The sequence below is a fragment of the Microtus ochrogaster genome, chromosome 5, assembly GCF_000317375.1.
Source record: "Microtus ochrogaster isolate Prairie Vole_2 chromosome 5, MicOch1.0, whole genome shotgun sequence".
In the NCBI taxonomy this organism is placed as follows: domain Eukaryota; kingdom Metazoa; phylum Chordata; class Mammalia; order Rodentia; family Cricetidae; genus Microtus; species Microtus ochrogaster.
This window is the reverse complement of record NC_022012.1, coordinates 3,421,031-3,442,384: the sequence shown is the minus strand read 5'-3', so window position 1 is coordinate 3,442,384 and position 21,354 is coordinate 3,421,031. Positions and strand designations below refer to the sequence as shown.

General features: G+C 45.4%; 1 protein-coding gene across 1 annotated transcript in view; it reads left to right on the top strand.

Moving 5' to 3' along the window:
• The first annotated feature begins 13,383 nt into the window (after window positions 1–13,383).
• Cfap300 (cilia and flagella associated protein 300) overlaps window positions 13,384–21,354 on the top strand; it is a 26,144-nt gene continuing 18,173 nt past the window's right edge. Inside the window, exons 1-2 of the mRNA XM_005346786.3 lie at window positions 13,384–13,523; window positions 13,754–13,835. Of these exons, the coding sequence (XP_005346843.1) occupies window positions 13,414–13,523; window positions 13,754–13,835 (192 nt within the window). The 5' untranslated portion in view covers window positions 13,384–13,413. The remainder of the gene's footprint in view (window positions 13,524–13,753; window positions 13,836–21,354) is intronic.

The following is a 21,354-nucleotide window of genomic DNA, read 5'->3' as shown; positions in this document are numbered from 1 at the left end:
CATGTGTCAGTGACCCTGGAGGAGGACTTTGGACATGTGTCAGTGACTCTGGAGGAGGACTTTGGGCATGTGTCAGTGACCCTGGGGGAGGACTTTGGACATGTGTCAGTGACCCTGGGGGAGGACTTTGGACATGTGTCAGTGGGCAAAGAGTTTCAGCGCAAGCATGAAAGCTGGAGCTCAGATTCACACAAATGTCAACTCTAATCCAGGCACTGAAGGCAGAAATGGGATCTCCAGAACAAGCTGGATGCCTAGACTCACCTAGGTCAGATGGGAGACCCTGTCTCAACACCACACACACACACACACACACACACACACACACACACACGCATGCATGCATGCATGCACACACGCACGCACGCACACATGCATGGACAGACGAGTACAGTTGAGAGATCCTGCCTCAACACACACATACACACACACACACACACACGCACGCATGCACGGAAGAGCACAGTTGAGGAAACCTAACAGCAACCTATGGCCTCCACACTAGCACGCACACCTGTCCACGTGCACACAAACACACACATTGATACGGCTTCCAGTTTGGAGCAGCCGGAAAGGAAACTGCCGATCAAGATCACTCAGTCTAAGTCACTGGACAGGGTCTTCTGAAGACACACTGTTAGCTTTTCACTGAGTTCATCTGAGCAGCTTTCCTCTTTATATGGTTCATGTTCGGGGCCTCACTAAGAAACTTTTGCTAACTCAATAGATTTTTCTCCCATTTGTTTTTTCACAGGAGTTTCACAATTTTAGATTTTTGCTTCTTCTAAGTTTAGTACATTTTGAGTTTGTTTTGTAAATGACACAGTATGATTCGAAATTGTCTATTTATATTATTTATATAATCATTCCATTTGTTTGAAAAGGACTCTTTTCTCCATTTTCCCACTGTCTAGCACCTACAATAAGTCCATGATCCATGGTCCAGTGAGACACCAGAGGTGCAACAAGGTCCTTCAAACAAGGCCACGCACCCGTGGTAAGAAGAACTGATTATAATCAAAACAAAGTGGGAGAGAAATCCCAGCACTCGAGAGGCTGAGGCCGATTCCCACAGCTGTCCTCTGACCTACACACACAGGTCCAGGGGGAAGTGATGGAAGTTGGACAGGGGCTGAGCAGAGTAACGATGCAATTTTGTTTTAATTGGCATTTCCCTAAGGACCAAGGTGTCAGCTCTCTCTTATGCTGTTTTTGTTCCATTTATCCTCTGGGGTGAGTGTCTTTCCAAACCACTAAGTCATTCTTCTTGACTTTCTTTTTGACGCTAGGATCTATACTCCCTGGGCAGCATAAAACAAGGGAGCGACAAGATCTTGTGTGGCTTTCTGGTTTAAGGTCTGATGACGGAGACCATTGGGAGACTCTCCCAGCCATTTTACATCTTCGGTGATCCATCTATTCTGACCATGTGTCCTTTTTCAGATAGCTTATTTCTATGATCCCGTGGGGGACTTTAAACAGAATGACAGGATCTTTTAGCAGTGTGTGCGGTGCTCTGAGCTGAGCAGTGGCCATGAGATACAGGCAGAATGAGAGCTCAGTGAGGGAACAGACATGGAATATTCTAGGAACAGTTCACAGAAACTGTACAAGGAAAAGATAAGAATCGAATGTATTTTTATGTACATATTATTAATTTCTTTAGGTTACATTTTTGTTTTGTGTGCCTGAGTGTGGAAATGTATGGGTACTTGTACCACGGCACATGTATGGCTGTCAGGAGCCCTCACCCACCAAGTCATCTCACCAGCCCTGCATACAGAGACAGCTTCTGGGTGTGTAGCTCTACTTGACCCACAAGTCCCTATAACGGTAACTGAGGCTAGCCTTAAATTTGTGGTAATCCTCCTGCCTCTGCCTCGCCAAAGCTGTAATTACAGGTTTGGGATGCCACACCCACGGTTTTTTTTTGTTTGTTTGTTTTATTATTGTATTTGAGGCCAGTCTCCTCCTGTAGGCCAGGCTGAATACACAACAGTCTCGCGCCTTTGTCTCCTGAGTACTAGGTTATAAGTGTGATCACTATGCTAGCTATTAGGTGTTTTGGTTTGATTTTGAGACATGGTATTGCTACACAGCCCAGGTTCCCCTAATTCCTATACTTTGGACTCCAACTGTGAAGCCTCTGGATAACTGGGAAAATGGAGGAGAGGCAGGAGGGGAGGTGGCTAATGTTGACCAGGGGAAGTGGGTCTGGCCGGACACCAACGTCGCATATTAAGAAGGCCTTGGTAGATAAGCTAGAAGTCCCCGATTTTAAAACTTAGCCTATGGATGGTGTCTTAGTCACTTATCTATTGCTGTGAGAAGTCAACTGACAAGAAAAGAGAGTTTGAGGGACTCACAGTTTCAGAGGGTGGGGAGCTCGGCAGGAAGCACGCAGACCCTGGAGCAGGAGCTGAGAGCTCACATCCAGATCCACAGACGCAAGGGAGCAGACTGGGAGGGGCGTGGGCTTTTGAAACCCCAGGTTCTAGTTTACTGGTTCTTGGTAGCAGAGGGACATGTGAGGGACAGTTCATTCAAAGGAGGGTATCAGGGATCAGTTCTCTACAGAATGATATACTCAGGACAGAGGGAGAAACAGACGTGACCACAGTAGAAACACGGCACGTGGTGGCAAGTCAGAGAGCAAATGCTAATCCTGAACTCATGCCACAAGTCCATGTGTCACCCATCCTCCGCGCCAGACATCTGAAGTGCTCTGGCTCCATCAGGGAGCCAGAACAGAGGAAAGTGTCTCCCCCAGAGCGTTTGGTCAGGGAAATGAAAGGAGCCAGTGTTATCAGAGCTGGAGAACAAGGGGAACAGTGTGAGTCCCAAGGGTGAAGAGGTAGGCAGAGGCCAGAGCACTAATGTCCTGGCATAGTTTCAGGCCAGCTGGGGGTTCATTCCTATTACCCCAGCACTCGGGATACTGAGGCAGAGAAACTGCCATCAGTTCAGAGCCAGTCTGGGCTACTTCGCAAGACCCTATCTCAAAAACCAAACCATCAAATAAACAGACACACAGCAGTGTGCGATCAGGTGGTTAGGGTTGCTGTTTGTTTGTTTTGAGAGCAGGAGACTTAAGTTCTGGGGACTTAAATCAATCAGGGTCTCACATTGGCTAAACACAAACTGTACTCAAGCAGTGAGCCTCACCCAAACCCCCAAATTATCACGTATATGCCAACTCCTTTCTGTCTTTTCAGCTTTTAGAAGACCCCTCTGCCGCTAATCTGGCACATGTGGTTTCTTTTTTTTTTTTAATTTATTTATTTGTTATGTATACAATATTCTGTCTGTGTGTATGCCTGCAGGCCAGAAGAGGGCACCAGACCCTGTTACAGATGGTTGTGAGCCACCATGTGGTTGCTGGGAATTGAACTCAGGACCTTTGGAAGAGCAGACAATGCTCTTAACCTCTGAGCCATCTCTCCAGCCCCACATGTGGTTTCTTCATGCACTCAATAAGCAGTAACGGTGAGCATCCCAGTGCCTACTGTGCGCTGAGACTGCTCTAAGTATGCTCCGTGTATCAACCAACTCATGGTGAGCATCCCAGTGCCTACTGTGTGCTGAGACTGCTCTAAGTATGCTCCGTGTATCAACCAACTCATGGTGAGCATCCCAGTGCCTACTGTGCACTGAGACTGCTCTAAGTATGCTCCGTGTATCAACCAACTCATGGATCCTCAAAAGGCACCACCTCGATTAGCTGGCTGAATCAGAGGCGAGCCTAGATATACCCAAGAATCTTGAGAAATCTGTGTGAACACAGGGGACAGGGAGGAGGCGACAGACGAGGAAACAAGTGATGGAACTCCATGTGCCGCTTCAAGTGCCTCAGCACCTCTGCCACGACAAGGATTTAAAGTAACATTGACAGTGAGCTACAGGCTAAGAAACACACAGACCTGAAAATTCTATTGATTCTATAGCCGAAAAGATGGGCAAACACATGCGACAATATCTAGGACCCTACATGGGCTTGTTTGACAAAACTTTGTATTTCTGGGTAGCTTTTGATTTCAAAGCATAACAATCTCTCAAAGGCATCAGCAAGGCCCTTCCCTTTCTGGAAGTACACATATAGAACTATTTAAAAATCTCAAGAATTTGTTATCTAGGATCTGCAAAGAGACGTGTCTGGTTGGCTTCTCCCAACCTGCCCCACAGTGACATGACGTGGCAGCAGCGCACAAACAGAAAGACACCTGGGGCCTGAGAGCAGCTGCACCTCCTCGCCTGGGAAGCAGATAAATATCACACATACAAGAGGCCCTGGGGAGCAGTCGCCACCTGAGCACTAGCGATGTGGCCAGAGTTCCAAATGGGAAAACAACACCTGGGGTACAGGGTGAGGAGAGACAGCCGGGGATGTGCAGAGGCCTTGGCCCTGCTAGTGTGGGGAGCTCTAACCAAACCCAGCTTTAACACACAACAATGTGGCCCAGGGCTCGGGCTACAGCTTAGCTTACAACTTACACAAGTTTGGCAGTGTGACTTTGTGATCCCAGCACTCAGAAGACGGAGGCAGGAGAATCGAGAATGTAAGGTCGCCCTTAGTTAGACAACAAATTCAAGGCCAGTCTGGGCTACCTGAGACCTTATCAAAGAAACAAACAAACAACAAACCCCCCCCCTACAGCAGACTTCACAAACCAGCTACTGGGTACTGATCTGCCTTTGATGACTGTGTGACTGTTCTCTACGTGTTTAAAGGCTCTCGGTCCTCAGGGTTGGCACTGTTGGGTAGCTGAGAACCTTTGGGAATAGAATAGAACTCAGTAGAAAGTACATAGGCCCTGGCAGACTTGCCCTCAGGTAGGGTGAGGAATCGGGGTTCCCTGCTTTTCGTTTGCTGGAGGAGGTGGCAAATAGCTTGCCCACCACAGGCTTCAGCAGCAGTAGCAACAGTTCAAAGCCGTGGGCCTGGCTCTGAAATCCAACCAACAAACTCCTGACAGACAAACTGTCAGTTGCTGAGGCAGTTTTTTCTTTTTCTTTTTATTCCTCTTACTGAAAATAGATTTTTTTCTTCATAACATATTCTGATTATGATTTCCCCCCTCTGCTCCTCTTAGCTCCTCTGTACTTCCTGTCCCAATCAGATCCATCCCCTTTCTGTCTTTCAGTAGAAAACAAACAGATGTCTATCTGATAATAACCTAATGTAATATAAGATAAAACAAAAACTCATGCTTTGGAATTGGACAAAACAAGCAAACAGAAGGAAAAAGACCCAAGAGTAGGCACAGAAACAGAGACCCACTTGTTTGTACACTCAGGAATTCCATAAAAACACTAAACTGATAGCCATAATATATATGCAAAGGACCTATAGGGGAAAAAAGATATATTTAAAATGTTTTAATTTACAAATAAAAATATATATTCTTAATATAATTTTTTTAATCTTTAAAAATCACTATGTATAATTTAATTTTTTTCTAATTTAAAAAAGGAAGAGACCTGACAGGCCCATATGAGACAAGGAACCGCCAAAGATGCTAGTGAGTTCACTTTTCAGTGGCTGTCTACTGCTGGGCATGCAGCCTTCCCTTAGAGGAGCTCCTTTCTCCAGTAAGGCTCCCTTGGAGGAAACTAAATTTTTATTTGCGTGTGGTTATCGATTGGAGATAGCTTCTGGGTTAGGGATGTGGCGCGTGTCCACTTCTCCTTTCAGCTCTAGGACCCCACCTGGTGCAGACCTGCGCATGCGGGCGCATGCTGCCCCACTGTATCTCTCCCATTGGTTTACAGGGCCTTGTTCCAGTGGCCTCCATCTCTTCCGGTTCTTACACTCTTTCCACCTTCCCTGAGCCCCGAGGGGAGGGATCTGAGAGAGACGCCCCATTCAGGGCGGAGTGTTCCAAGGTCTCTCTCCCTCTGCGTGACGTCTGGCTGTGGGTCTCTGTATTTATCCCATCTGCTGAAGAAAAATCCTTCCTGGTGACGTCTGAGCCAGGAACTGATCTTGGAGTCTATTGAGAGCAGGACAAAGCTAGCCGATATCCTCTCCTCTGGACATTACCGAAGAGTTCCTGGGTTACCTACAGATTTATAGGTTTGTCTGCAATGAGGAGCATAACAGTCAAGAGTCACCTTCTCAGTGGGCACGCTGATCCACATCTGTAGGCCCAGCCCTTGAGAGAAGGGAGATCAGCTGAACGACTGTGAGTTAAAGACCAACCTGAGAGACATGTCACCCTGTCTCAAAAGAAGTCTAAATAAATTATGGCCTAGGGATGGGACGCTTGCTACTTAGTGGGCAGCTTACCTGGCATAGCAAGCAGGCTTGTTCCTGTAACATCGAGACTCAGGGTGTATATGGAGGATCAGAAACTCAGACATCCTTAGCTCTACAACTGAATCCCAGGCTAGCCTGGGAGTCAAGAGACCCTGCCTCCTAGGAGAAAAGGAGGTCACCTGGGCTGGCAAGACAGCTCTGCAGGCAAAGGCACTTGCTGCTGAGCCGATGCCTACAGGGGGAAAGGAGAGAGAACCGATTCCCTAAAGTTGTCCTCTGAGTCTGCCTCACGTGCGCGCTCCATAGCTCTCCCTTTCTTCTCCCCTCCTTCTCAAAATAAATAAAATGCATAAAAAAGATCACTCCCACTAAAGCCTTAATTCTCCCCACCAGTTTCTCTGAGACTGGATCCCCTGACTTGGGTCATTAGCCCTTTCTCCCTTGCCCTGCCTTAGCCACAGGCCCCTGGCCCAGCGCCTCCAAAGCGCTGAAAATTTATACGAGGAGGAAATTGGGTACCTTGATTTATATCATTTTGTAAGTTGGGATTCTGCAATTAAATCTGATTTTTATGGGAACTAAACAAAGGCCTCCATGTGCTGTTATACGCAGCCTGCCAGAAGTTGAAGGAGCAGCTTTGCTTGACGGCCCTACAGAACTTAAAACTAATGGAGGTGGGTGGTCCTTGGACTTCCCACAGGGCAGGGAACCCTGATCACTCTTTGAGCTGACGAGGGAGGAGGACTTGATTGGGGGAGGGGGAGGGAAATGGGGAAATGGGAGGCGGTGGCAGAGAAGAGCCAGAAATCATAAATAAATAAATAAATAAATAAATAAATAAATAAATAAATAAATAAATAAACAAATAAATAAATAAACTTAATGGAAACCCCAGTCAGCATTCCTGCCACAAATAGACAGGTTCCAGTCCCTGCTTGTTTACCTCTTCCAGAGGCCCTAACTCCTCCCAGGAAATCTGTCTTCCAGAAACTGAAAGGCGTCAGGTTTAAGCCCAGCCCACCTGAAGACACATTCCATCGTGAACAGGCCACCGCCGCACTACACAAAATCAGATGGACAGGACGTCAGTGCTCAACTGTGCTTGGCGGACATCAAGCTCTGTCAGAGAGCACCCGCATCCACACGCACGCACTAACGTACGCACGTACATGCACACACATGACCATGTACATACACAACAGCTCTCAGAGGAAACAAACTTAAAATAAAATCTTTAGGGTCTCATCAGTCAGGTAGAGAGGCAGGCAGATTTGAAGCTAACCCCTACAATCACTGATTTGACTGTGACGCCTATAAAGTAATTTGTACTTAATGCATTGAGAGTTAGTATGAAAACTTTAGCAGATGGCTCAGAGGATGAAGGCCTGAGGAAGCCTGGACACAGCATGTAAAGGTGGAAGGCAAGAACTGACCCCCAGAGCTGTCCTCTGACCTCCATATGCAGGCTGTGGCACACACGAACACTATGATGAAGAGTTTTTATTTTTAGCTATAAAAATATACATTTAGCAGGGCATAGCAGTGCATGTTTTTTCCCCAGAACTTGGGAGGCAGAGGTAAAGCAGATCTCTGTGAGTTTGAGGCCAGCCTGATCTACACGGCAAGCCAAGGCTATACAGTGAGTCTCAAGTAAATAAATAAATAAATCGCTGAGCGGTGGGTGGTAACGCTTGCCTTTAATCCCAGCACTTAGGAGGCAGAGGCAAATGGATCTCAGTGAGTTCGAGGCCAGCCTGGTCTACAAGAGCTAGTTCCAGGACAGGAACCAAAGCTACAGAGAGCCCCTTTCCCCAGAATTCCCCCCCCCCAAAAAAAGTCTATGGCCATACCACACTGTACATGCCCGATCGTCTGATCTCAGAAGCTAAACAGGGTCAGCCCTGGTTAATACTTGGATGGGATACCATCTGGGAACCAGTTTAGAACCGGGTGTTATAGGCTTTAAAAAAAAAAAAAATCAAAACTACAATGTATTAAAATCAAATGTACTTTGTAAGTTAAACATGTAGATTGATGTTTTTCTTTACTTTGGCTTTTTTTTTTTTTAAAGCAAGGTGTCATATGACCTGGAGCTTGCCCCTAATTCTCTGAGTGTCCAAAATAACCTTGAACTTCTGATTCTCTGCTGTTTACCTCCTGAGTGCTGGTGTCACAAGCACGTGACACCACGCCCAGCTTTTACTGTTTGGGAAGGGACCTCACTTCCTGTATATGTCAGATGACCCTAGGTCTCTCAGTGACTCTCTTACCTTCACTTTTCACGTACTGGGATTTCAGCACTGCACCACCTGCACTTCAAAATGCCATCTGACACCGAACCACACCTGAAAACCCATAGGAGGGCAGAAAAGGAGCCTGGCATTATGGTTCCTGCGTACAATTCCAGCAACCGAAGAGGATTGTACTAAATCTGCTGCTAGTCTGAGCTACGTTGTGAGTTCAAGGCCAGCCAGGGCTACACAATAAAACCCTGTTTCAAAACACCCTCTCCCTTCCCAAACTAGCAAGACAGAGAAGGGGAAAATACCATTTTTTTCATGAAGTTCCACACCTTTCTTTCCCCAAGTCATGACTAGCCCTCATGCATTAGAGTCTGCCCTTTAAAATGGCTATTTTTCTGTTACCTTCTGCTGAGTAGCTAGCTCCCACTCCCTCTTCAGTCTGTATGCTGGCTAGTTTTATGTCAGCTTGACACAAGTTTAGAGACATCGCAGAGGAGGGAACCACAATTGAGAAAATGTCTCCCAAAGACTGAGCTGTAAACAATCCTGTCGGGCATTTTCTTAACTAGTGATTGATGGGGAGGACCCATCCCATTGTGGGTAGTGCCATTCCTGGGCTGGTGGTCCTAGGTTCTATAAGAAAGCAGGATGAAGCCAGGTGGTTGCAGTGGTGGTACACAAGCCTTTAATCCCAGCACCCGGAAGGCAAATACAGGTGGATCTCTGTGAAGACAGTATCGTCGATACAGTGAGTTCCAGGACAGACTCCAAAGCTACAGAGAATCCCAAAGGGGGGGGGGGGGGGAACAAGTCGAGCAATCCAGTAAACCGCACTCCTCTCTGGCCTTCACAGCAGCTCCTGCCTCCAGGATCCTGCCCTGTTTGAGTTCCTTCCTATCCTGATCCTTCGACATGATAAGGAAGTGTAAGCCAAATAAACCCTTTTCTCCCCAACTTGCCTTTTGGTCATGGTGTTTCATTGCAGCAACAGAAATTCTTCCTAAGACTTCCTGACTATGGAAGGACTTTGGAGCTTTGTGCAAGAAAAGCCACTGAACTTTTAGCACTTCATGAGTTATTCTGTAGACGTTTGGAAGATAGGAATGTTGAGGGCCAGACAGACCATGGAGGCCTGGCTTGTGAAGTTTCAGAGAGAAGTTTAAATACTGTCAGGGCCATTTGTTATTCTGAATTAAGATTCTTTGCTTCTTGTTATCTGGGACTGAAAAGAATCAGCTGTGAATAACAGGAGACCAGAATTACTAATGAATCCTTTGCTTTGCTGGGATAGCCAATGCTGGTTGGCTGGAGCTGAAAGATTAGTGATGACTAAGAAGAGACCAGCATTGTCAGGTGAAATCTTCTGGGAAATGTTGGCTCAGGGTCAGCACACACAAGCTGTGTTCCGGAAGTGGTCAGGGTTTTACCTGGTGCTGGCAGCTGAACTTGGTAGTGTAAGAGTCACCCAGGTGGTGCTGGTTTTGAAGGCATGACGAGATCGTGGAGAGCAGCTAAGGCTTGGCCCTGTGAAAGACCAGGTGAGGCCATTGTAGAAGGTGAAGACCCAGGACTGAAGGGGTCATGCAGAGAAGCTGAGGCTTGGCACCATGAAGAGAGCATATGATAGACCAGTGGTGAAGGACAGCCCAGTTGCACAAAAGACCCCAGCATTTTAGAGATGCCAGTGCCAAGAGACGAGCAAAAAGAACTGCAGCCCCGTCGAGGGCGCTAGAAGATGAGGTGAGTGTGCTGAAGAGGACAGAGTCAGAGAAGTGACCCACGCTCCCTGGAGGAGCACAGAAAAACGCCAGTGCATCCCAGACTTAGATGCTGAGTTATTTACCATTGGGGAGTATGGTTTTGCTTTGATTATCACTCTTCCCTGGTTCTTCCTCTTGACCTGAGAACGTAATTTATTATTATTTTAAGGATCCCACAGTTGAGAGACTTAGAATTTTAAAAGACTTTTTATTTTAGGAAGTTGGCTATTTTTAAAAAGACTGACCTTTTAATGCACTTGAATTTGTAAGGACTGTAGGATTTACAAAGCTATATTTTTAATGTGAGATTTTGGGGATGAATGAGAAAGGAAATGTTGTGGTTTAGCAATGATGTCTTTGTGTGTCAAACTGACAAGGGGTTAATTTGCTGGACAGTTTTATGTCAAATTGACAGAAGTTAAAGTCATCTGAGAGGAGGGAATCTCAATTAAGAAAATGCCTGCAGGGCTGGAGAGATGGCTCAGTGGTTAAGAGCATCACCTGCTCTTCCAAAGGTCCTGAGTTCAATTCCCAGCAACCCCATGGTGGCTCACAACCATCTGTAATGAGGTCTGGTGCCCTCTTCTGGCCTGTAGACATACACACAGACAGAATATTGTATACATAATAAATAAATAAATATTAAAAAAAAAGAAAATGCCTGCATAAGATCTGATTGTAGGCATACCTTTAGAGCATTTTCTCAATTAGTGACTGATGGTGCCACCCCTGGGCTGGTGGTCCTGGGCTCTATGAGAAAGCAAGTTAAGCTAACCATGAGGAGCAAGTCAGTAAGCAACACTCTTCCATGGCTTCTGTATCAGCTCCTCCCTCCAGCTTCCTGCCCTTGTTTGAGCTTCTGTCCTGACTTCTTTGATGATATGGAAGTATAAGTCAAATTAACCCTTTCTTCCCCAACTTGCCTTTTGCTCACGGTACTTCATAGCAGCAATAGAAACCTTAATTAAGCCAGTTTGTACTTATACCTTATAATAAAACATTCTGGCCTTTTACCACCTGACGCCACCGAGGTCACACGCGGGAGGCGGTCCCCTCTTATTTGCTTGCTGCCTTTGGGGGCAACTCCTCTCCTAGCGCCAAAGATTTTAAGAAGATACTAGACAGCATGAGCATCAAGGCGGACAATGACGGGTTCAACAAGGTCATCAGTGAGCTGAATGGAAAAACATTGAGGATGTCATCGCCCAGGATGTTGGGAAACTTGCCAGTGTGCCTGCTGGTGGGGCTGTGGCTGTCTCTGCTGCCCCTGGCTCTGCAGCTCCAGCAGCAGGTTCTGCCCCCTTCCCACACCCCCTCCCGCACAGGAGAAGGATGATGACAGGAGATTTGGCTTGATTAAATCTCTGCTGCCCTGCAAATAAAACCTTTCTATGTATCTTGGAAAAAAATAAATAAAACGTTCTGTTTCCTTTACAAAAATACTTATGAGGGGGCTGGAGAGATGGCTCAGCCGTTAAAGGCTAGGCTCACAACCATAAATATAAAAATACTTATGATGGACTAGGGAGATGATTCAGCAGTTAAGACCACTTTCTGTTCTTGCAAGGGACAGGGATTCCCATAACCCACATGACAGCTCACAATTGTCGGTAACTGCAGGCCCAGGGGATCTGATGCCCTCTTCTGACCTCTGAGGGCACCAAGCTCCCACATAGTACAGGGCTGGAGGGGCTGGAGGACTGGAGAGAGGGCTCAGCAGTTAAGAGCACTGGCTGCTCTTCCAGAGGACCCAGGTTCAATTCCCAGCACCCACATGACAGCTAACAACTGTCTGTAACTCCAGTTTCGGTGATCTGACACCCTCACACAGACATATGCAATGTGAATAAAATAAAAATAAATTACAAAAAAATAAGTAAAACAAGCAAAACATTTATAAACTTGTGAATGGTGGGAAAACTAAAAGAAAGAAAATAATCTATATAAGAATGTTCAAAACTGCATCCCTAACAGCTTCAAATTGTAATAATATCACAAAAGGATAAACTGTGGCATAATAGTAGATAGCAGACAAGGCGACAGCAAAAGCAACGAGTCTCCCCCACTCTCTCTCCCTGCCCTCCCTCCCCAGATCTATCTCTATCTCTGTGTCCTCTTGGTTCTTAAAAATCAAGAGGAAGAAGAAAAAGGTAAACCTTTACTAATTCCCCTAGCTACAGGTCTGGAGAGATGGTTCAGTGGTTAAGAGCACTGACTGCTCTTCTAGGGAACCCAGGTTCAATTCCCAGCACCCACATGGCAGCTAACAACCATTAACTCCAGGATCCAACACCCTCACACAGACACACATACAGGTAAAACATTAATAATAAAATAAAAATAAATAAATAAAAATTCTCCCCCCTAAATCCTATCCAGCTCCTATGGCAAAATCTGAAACTTGGCTCCTGAAAGCAATTTTCAACTGATAAACGTATTTTGCTTACTGATAGCGTGTTGTGGTGTAGCGCCTGCGGGATTTTTTTTTTTTTTTTTTTTTTTTTTTTTGGTCCTGAAGTGCAACTTCAAAAGGAAAGCGTCTGCCACAGAAAAGCAGACTATTCTCCTTCGCGGTCCCTTTGTCTTTTTTTTTTAAAGATTTATTTATTTATTATGTATACAAGATTCCTTCCATGTATGTTTGTATGCCAGAAGAGGGCACCAGATCTCATTATAGATGGTTATGAGCCACCATGTGGTTGCTGGGAATTGAACTCAGACCTCTGGAAGAGCAATCAGTGCTCTTAACCTCTGAGCCATCTCTCCAGCCCCTCCCTTTGTCTTTTAAATCAAATCAACCTAATTAGATTTTTACTTCCAGCAAAGCGTCTAAAGACGCTGTCAGTTTGAGACTGTAGACTTTGATATTAGGTCACTGGCCGGGGCAGAGTAACTGAGTTCCAGTCAGCAGAGAGCGACCGGCAACTTTTCTCCATCTCCTAACAGCCAGGCCAGGAGTTCTCAGAAGCAAGGCGTCTGCGCCAAAGGAACCACGTCGCCTTCTCCCCGCCCCAACTCCGTCCCCCGGGCGGCGCCCCGCCCCCCAGAGCGGCGCCACGCCCCTCAGAGCGACGCCACGCCCCCGAGCGTGGTGAGGCGCCTGCTGCTCTGTCTCTATAGAAACCGCTACTGCTTTCCTGTGGCCACAAGCAGAATGGCGGCTGGGGAGTCGAACTATCTAGGTGGCTTCTACTTCAGATTTCTGCCTCAGAGAACTTTCTCATCCCTGAGCACCCGGGAGATCACCAGTCGGCTCCGCCAATGGTGAGGAGCGAGAGGTGGGAGCGGCCACTCTCCCGTCCCGTGGACTTAGGGCCGCGCTCGTGGTTGCAGCTCTGCGCTCCGGGATCCGGTCTCGGGGATGCGGCTCTGCGCTCCTGGGTCCGGGATCCGGGCTCGGGGATCCGGGGTCCGGGCTCAGGGATGCGGGCTCCGGGCTCTGCACTCTGCTCCCAAACTCCGGCCCCAGCCCACTGACTCTCCCCCTCTGCCAGGTCCATGCTGGGCAGAATCCAGGCGCAGGCGTTCAGCTTCGACCAGACGTTCCAGCCCTACCAGAAGGATGATTTCGTCATGGTTGGTATGGGGGGGAAGGGTCTCTTCTGAAGTTCTTGGGAATACTCCATGACATGTTCTTGGAGTAATAAAATGTACAGGTTGGGTTTTCTTTTGTTTTGTTTCTTAGGGGACTTTTGAGACAGTGTCTCATTCTGTATCCGGCCTGGCACTCCCCGGATCCCCTAGCTTCTGCCTCCCAAGGGCCACCACGACCGCCTTGCAAACAGCATCTTTTACCTACCTTTGGGATTCTTCCTTAGATAACTTTACAATTCTGTAATGTTTTTAGACAGTCTCACTGTAATTCTGATGGCCTTGAACCCATGTCAGTCATCCTGCCTCAGCATCCCCTGTGCTGGAATACAGGGTTATGCTACCAATTCTGACTGAACATTGTGAGGGGTATTTTTTTTTTAATAAGTACATCTTGTTTTTAAGTACTATTACCTGGCTTTATCTCTGACTTTATTAAGCTTAACTCTAAATACTTCTAGTTTCTGAAAGTCACATTCATCCTGAGAAGGGGACCTCAAGCCCCAACATGGTGCCCAAACAGGACTTCCTCCCAAAGGTGTCAAGCAATGGCCTGTCTGGAAAAAGCCTTAAACTAGAGAGGAAGTCTTTGAAGAAGGCAAAGTTCGTTCAAAGGCGTGAATCTTAAAACCCAGCCCCACTGTTTTCAATGTTGTCTCTTACCCGACAAAGGGAAAGTATTGTTAGGTTTGTGTAGTGACCTTCATTTGGTTTTGCCATTGTTCTCTGAGTATTGGCTTTAGTTTATAGTTCATGTGTAATGTATTCACCGCGACACTTCTTGAAGGCCCACAGTGTGCTAGAAACTTCTCAATAGCTAGAGATAGAAAAGAGTCAAAGGATGGTCTTTGAAGAATGTCCTTAGCAAGAATGCCAGCAAATAACACAGGTCATCTTACACACTGCCAAGAGTAAAGAGAGAAAGTCTCCTAATTCCGAAGATCAGAAGTGGTTCACTCTGCCGAAACCTGTAGAGGTGAATCTTTGCCTGCTGCTGGCTCTGCCTGGGCAGTTTCCCATAGTTCTTGTCGTTACTTCTAAAGACACTAGTCGTACTGGATTAGTACCCATCCTACACCATTAACAGCTGTAGTGGCTCTCTTCCTGAGGACACTTTCCGAGCTGGAAGGAAGGGCCTGAACTGAATTAAATTTGTTCACTTTCCTTTACCTGTGATAGGGTTATAATGCCACTGTAGTGTAATGATACTATTATGACATGTCTGATGTTGTATGATGTCTTATTATTTTGCCTTTTTTGGGGGGCACTATCTAGCTCCCAAATGAATCACACGCGAAGGCTATTCTTAGTTATGAATGCCTGGCCATAACGTGGCTTGTTTCTAGCCAGCTTGTCCTAGCTTTAATTATCCCCACTACCTTTTGCCTCTGAGCTTTTATCTTTCTTACTTCTGTATGTCTCACTTTCCTTCCTGTTCCATGGCTGGCTGGGTGACTGGCCCCGAGTTCCTCCTTTCCTCGTTCTCTTGTTCCTCCTTTTTCTCATTTCTCCTGCTGTTTATACTATCTGCCAGTCCCGCCTGTCCTTGCTCCTGCCTCACTGCTGGCTGTTCAGCTCTCTATTAGGACCATCAAGTATTTTAGACAGGCAAAGAATCACAGCTTCTCAGTCAATCAAATGCTGCATAACAAAACACACCTGAAAATAATATTCCCCAACAGTCTCGGTTTATTTGTGGCTAGATTTTGATAATTAACCAGGACTGGCCCTCAACTATTTTTATTTCTTACTCTTCTTTCATACAAAACATTCTGACCATAGCCTAGGAGTGGAGGGATGGGAGGCTGCAGAAGAGGGGTGTTGGGGGGGTCTCTTCTGCAGATCCACTGTACCTCCATTTCCCTTTACAAACAAAGAAGCCTCCCAGGGCTATTAACTGAGCGTAACATCACAAGATTCAGTAAGAATGGACACAAACCCTCCTGTCAAGACTGGGTAAGGCAACCCAGTAGGAGGAAACGGATCCTAAGAGCAGGCAGAAAAGTCAGATATGCCCCCACTCCCACTGTTAGGAGTCCCTAAAGAACACGAAGCTGCACAACTGTCACATATATGTAGAGGGCCTAGGTAGTTGTCTGTTCAGTCTCTGTGAGCCCCTCTTGAGTTCAGGTTCGTTGATTCTGTGTTTTCTTCTGGTGTCCTCATCTCTGGATCCTACAATCCTTCCTCCCCATCTTCTGCAGGGTTCCCTGAATGCCACCTACTGTTTGGCCATGCATCTGCTCCCATCAGCTCCTGGAAGAAGCCTCTCTGGGGTCAACTGTGCTATATATTTATCAATCTGTAAATATAGCAGAATATTGTTAGGAATCATTTATTTTTTCTTGTCGGTACTGTTTGGTCTACCCTAGGTCTCTGAGCTGTCCAGCTTCTAGTCCCTGGCCATCTAAGCATACTTAACTTTTTTAAGACCAGAATTTTGGAATGCTGTAAATTTTTTTCTTTTTATTTATTTTTGAGACAGGCTCTTACTGTATGGCCCTAGTTGGGCTCAAACTGAGAGATCTGCCTGTCCAAGTCCTGGGACCAAAGGAGTGTGCTTTTCTTAAATTTTTGGTTGTGAGCCCAGCCTTTAACGGCTGAGCCATCTCTCTAGTCATAGTGTGTGATTCTCAAATAAGAGATCTGCCTGTCCAGGTCCTGGGACTAAAGGTGTGTGCTACCACAACTGGCTTGATACTTTTTTTGTTTTAATATATAACTTTTTGTGTGTTTGTTTGTTTTTAAAGACAGGGTTTCTTTTTGTAGTCTTGACTCTCCTAGAACTAGCTCTGTAGACTATGGCCTCAAACTCACTGAGATCCACCTGCCTCTGCCTCCTATGTGCTGGAATAAATGACATGCAACCACCCCCCCCAGCTCATTTGTAACTTTTAATATCCCTGTTTATTTATTAAATATTTCTTTAATGCTTTACCCCACTCGGGAGTAAGATAAGACCTCAGATTGTAAGGCACACACAGTATTTCAACAAACCAGGTTCCACAGGACACTGAAATAGTGTTCTTATAGGTGCTGTAGAAAATTCCCTGGGACAGCAGGGAGGGTCACTTGTTGCCAGGAGAGAAGGAGTACATGTCTTCCTTTTTTTTCTTTTTGGTTGCTCAGTAGAGCTCTTAAGCAGGTTCAATATTTATTCATAAAATTCAATAGATTTCTTTCCATAACCCCAAGCATTTCTGTAGTGAGGAGACGAGCAGGCCTGCTTTTCATCCTGCCCTGCTCCAGTATAGTTAGCTTTACACCTGAAATAACAACACACAAATTGTATTCTTTTAAACACTGCTTGGCCCATTAGTTCTAGCCTCTTATTGGCTAATTCTCACATCTTGATTAACTCGTTTCTAATAATCTGTGTAGCACCATGAGGTGGTGGCTTACCAGGAAAGATTCTAGCCTAAGAGGAGAGCTATGGCATCTGCCTGAATCTGCTTCTTTCTCCCAGCATTCTGTTCTGTCTACTCTGCCTATCTAAGCTGCTGTCCTATCAAAGGGCCAAAGCAGTTTCTTTTTTTTAATATTTATTTATTTATTATGTATACAATGTTCTGTCTGTGTGTATGCCTGCAGTCCAGAGAAGGGCACCAGACCTCATTACAGATGGTTGTGAGCCACCATGTGGTTGCTGGGAATTGAACTCAGGACCTTAGGGAGATTAGGCAATGCTCTTAACCACTGAGCCATCTCTTCAGCCTCCAAGGCAGTTTCTTTATTAACCAATGAAAGTAACACATTGACAGAAGACCCTCCCACATCACATTTCTTTCTCATTTTAAAGTTCTTCTTGTGCTAAGGATATAGCTGAGGTGGTAGGGTACTAGTTTAGCATGCATCTCCACACTACATAAACCAGGCATGGTGATATACACCTATAATCCCAGCACTGGGAAGATGGAGGCAAGAGGATCACAATCTGTTGTTCAAGGTCACCTTTGGACCAGGTCATCTCAAAAACCAAATTAAGATTCATAGTTAAAATATTGGGGATCCAGTGTTGTAGACAGAAGTTTCAGTCCTGCCTTGTACTGCCCCCATTCAGTCCCAGAGAAAGACACAGAGGCTTATATTATTTATAAACTATTTGTCCTATTAGCTCAGACTTATTGTTAAGTAGCTCTTACAACTTACATTAACCCCTAATTCATTTCTATGTTTAGCCATTTGGCTTGGTACCTTTTCTCAGTAAGTCGTTCTCATCTTTCTTCCTCTGTGTCTGGGTGGTGACTGGCTCTCTGCCTTTCCTCTTCCCAGAATTCTCTTAGTCTATTTACCCCACCTATACTTCTACTTGGCTACTGGCCAATCAACTTTTTATTAAACCAATATGAGTGACAAACCTTTATAGTGTTCAAGAACATTATCCCACAGCACAGTGTGGAGGCACATGCCTTTAATTCTAGCACTCAGAATGCAGAGGCAAGTGTATCTCTGTGAGTTTGAGGCCAGCCTGGTCTACATAGTGAATTCCAGGACAGCCAGGACTACCCAAGAGACCCTGTCTAAAACAAACAAATAACTAAAATGCTGGAGAGCCGAGGAAGTGACTCAGTGGCGGAGTGCTTACTTAGCATATGCGGAGACCTGAGTTCCATCTCTGGCACTGAAAAATGTGCATACGATTCTTTGAAGTTTTGTTAAAGATTTATTTGTGGGGCTGGAGAGATGGCTTAGCTTTTAAAGACTCGAGCTCACAACCAAAATGATGAGATTTATGGGTGTGTCTGTGTGTCTATATTTATATCTATGTGTATCTATTATATGTACCTATGCCTAGACCAGAAGAGGATATTGAGTCCCTTGAAGTTTGGCATGCTTTGTGAACCATCTTACATGGGGGCTATGCTCAGTATACCAGTCCTTATGATTGAGCAGCAAGTGTTCTTAACCTCTGAGTCATCTCTGCAGCCAGTTTTTACACATGTGTATCTGTGTGTAGAGGTAGCACCTATGGAATTGGTCTCTGCAGATGGAGTTGCAGGAGATTGTGAGCTGCCGACTTGAGTGCAGGGAACCAAACCCAGGTCCTCTGCTAGAGCAGTATGCGCTCTTAACCACTGAGTCAGCTTTCCTTTTACTATGTAGTCCAAGCAGGGCTTGACCACCAGGCCTGGCTCAAAAGTACCTTTTTAATAAAGTAATTAAAACCAGGCATGATATCTTATGTCTAGATTCCCAGCACCCAGAGCCTAAGGTGGGAAGAGTGTGACTCCAAGACTAGCCTGGGGTATATAGTGAAACCCTGTTTTCTTTCCTTTTTGGTTTTTTGTTTGTTTGTACAAAAGGTTTCTCTGTGTATCCCTGGTAGTCCTATAACTTGCTCTGTAGACCCAACTGTCCTTAAACTCAGAATTCTACCTGATGGGATTAAAATTGTGTGCCACCATACCAGCTGTAAATCCCTATTTTCGAAGAAAAATAATTAAAACACTAATGTCAGTTTGGCAGTTTGTGAAAGGCTGATTGCTCTGCGTAGAGTCTGGAAATAGTGAAACAAAATTGGCAACACCTTCAGACAGTGTGTGGTTTCTGCACTGGCAGTATCATGAGGACTGTGGTTGCCTTCTGGACAGGTGTTTGGGGTGGCCCTCATTTTAGTCTAACCCTAAAAGGGACTCAGAGACATACTTCTGAGGAAAGCGTAAGGACAAAGATGCTGAGAGTAGGGAGAAAGGAACATGTTGGACAAATCCTAGGTTTCTGTTATAGTCTGTTATAGTAGTTATATATTATTCTCTTAAACATGTAAAAGATGGAGAGTAAGTTTAGTGTTAGGTGCATCCTGGTAGCTGTCTTCTAGTTCTTTGGCTGTAAATCTCACTTTAGGGTCTAACGAGAGCTCTATTAGATGTATCCGATAATGAGAAGGACTTTTCCATGTAAACAGTGACAAGTTGTTTATTTTGCAGTTTCCCCAGAAGCTTGCACATGCTCCCATGAACATCTCAGGAGCAGAATTTAGACCATGGCTGCATCCCACCAACCCTAGCAGATGTGGGTGGGTGCATGCCAGCTCTACGGGGTGTGTTCTCTCATGGCACCAAACAAGTTCATTTAATCTTTGTGTGCATTTTGATATCTGTATAAATTTGCTACTGCAAACTGGTTTATGAGTCAGCTGCTATTTTTGGAAAGTGCATCAGTTTTCCTAAAGTTGACATACAGGAAGTCCCTTCTGATGCCTTGATGTCAGTTTTTTGTGTTGGGGGTTTTTGTTTGTTTGTTTTTGTTTTTTGTTTTTCTCTGTAGCTTAGGAGCCTGTCCTAGAACTAGTTCTGTAGACCAGGCTGGCCTCAAACTCATAGAGATCCCTCTGCTTCCCAAGTGCTGGGATTAATGGCGTGTGCCACCACCGCCCAGCTGATGTCAGTTCTATAACAAACCGACAAAACTGTTTTTAATTCATTTTTATGAATATAGCTGTAATTTCAATTTTTAAAGAATTGGTTTGACTTACTTAAAAGGCCTTTATTTAATTTTTATTTTATGTACATTGGTGGGGTTTTTTTCCACATTCGTGTCTGCATGAGAGTGTAGGATCACCTTGAACTGTAGTTACAAACAGTTGTGAGTTGCTATGTGGTACTGGGGATTGAACCCGGGTCCTCTGGAAGGGTAGTCAGTACTCCTAACCTTAAGAGGCCTTTATAAAAAGTATTTGGAGACTAAAGAGATGGCTCAGTAGTTAAGAGCACTGACTGCTCTTCCTAAATGACTCAGGTTCAATTCCCAGCACCTACATGGCAGCTTACAACTGTCTGCAACTCCAGTTTCAAGTGATCTAAAACTTCCCATGGCAAAACACTAATGAACATTTAAAAAGAGTATTTTAGGGGCTGGAGATGGCTTAGCATTAAGAACACTTGTTACTGAAGAAGACCCGGGTTTAGTTCTCAGCACCCATATGGTGGTTCCAGAAGATTCAGTGACCTCTTCTGGGGTACCTTCATACATACAGACCCAAAATGCTCGTGTGCACTAATAAAGTAAAATATCTTTATAAAATCTATTTTAAACACATTTTGATTGGCTTTAGGTCAACTGCTGCAAGTCAGTTGGTCTACTTCTATTTATAGCATCTAAACAGCGGCGCTCAGGGTATGAGACAGGGCTGCCTTATATTCTTGATGTTCCTGCCTCCACCTTCTACGCGCTGAAGATTGTAAGCACATGCCTCATATCTGTTTAATTTCTTTCTTTTAAAAACTTTCCATCATTGTCTGTGTGCATGTTCATGTGCACACGTGGCACTGAAGGACAACTTTGGGAGTCAGTTATTTCCTTCTACATGGAGCCTGGGTGTTGGGCGTGGGCCCTAAGCCTTGTGCTTTTTAGCCTCTGAACCATCTCACTGTCCCTTGGCTTCATTTCATTTGTTTCTTTTAAAAATGACTCGAAAAGCAGGGGATAAACCCGGACTCTCTGAATATGGCGGACAATGAGGGCTGCTGAGAAGCCAAGGACAATGGCACTGGGTTTTGATCCT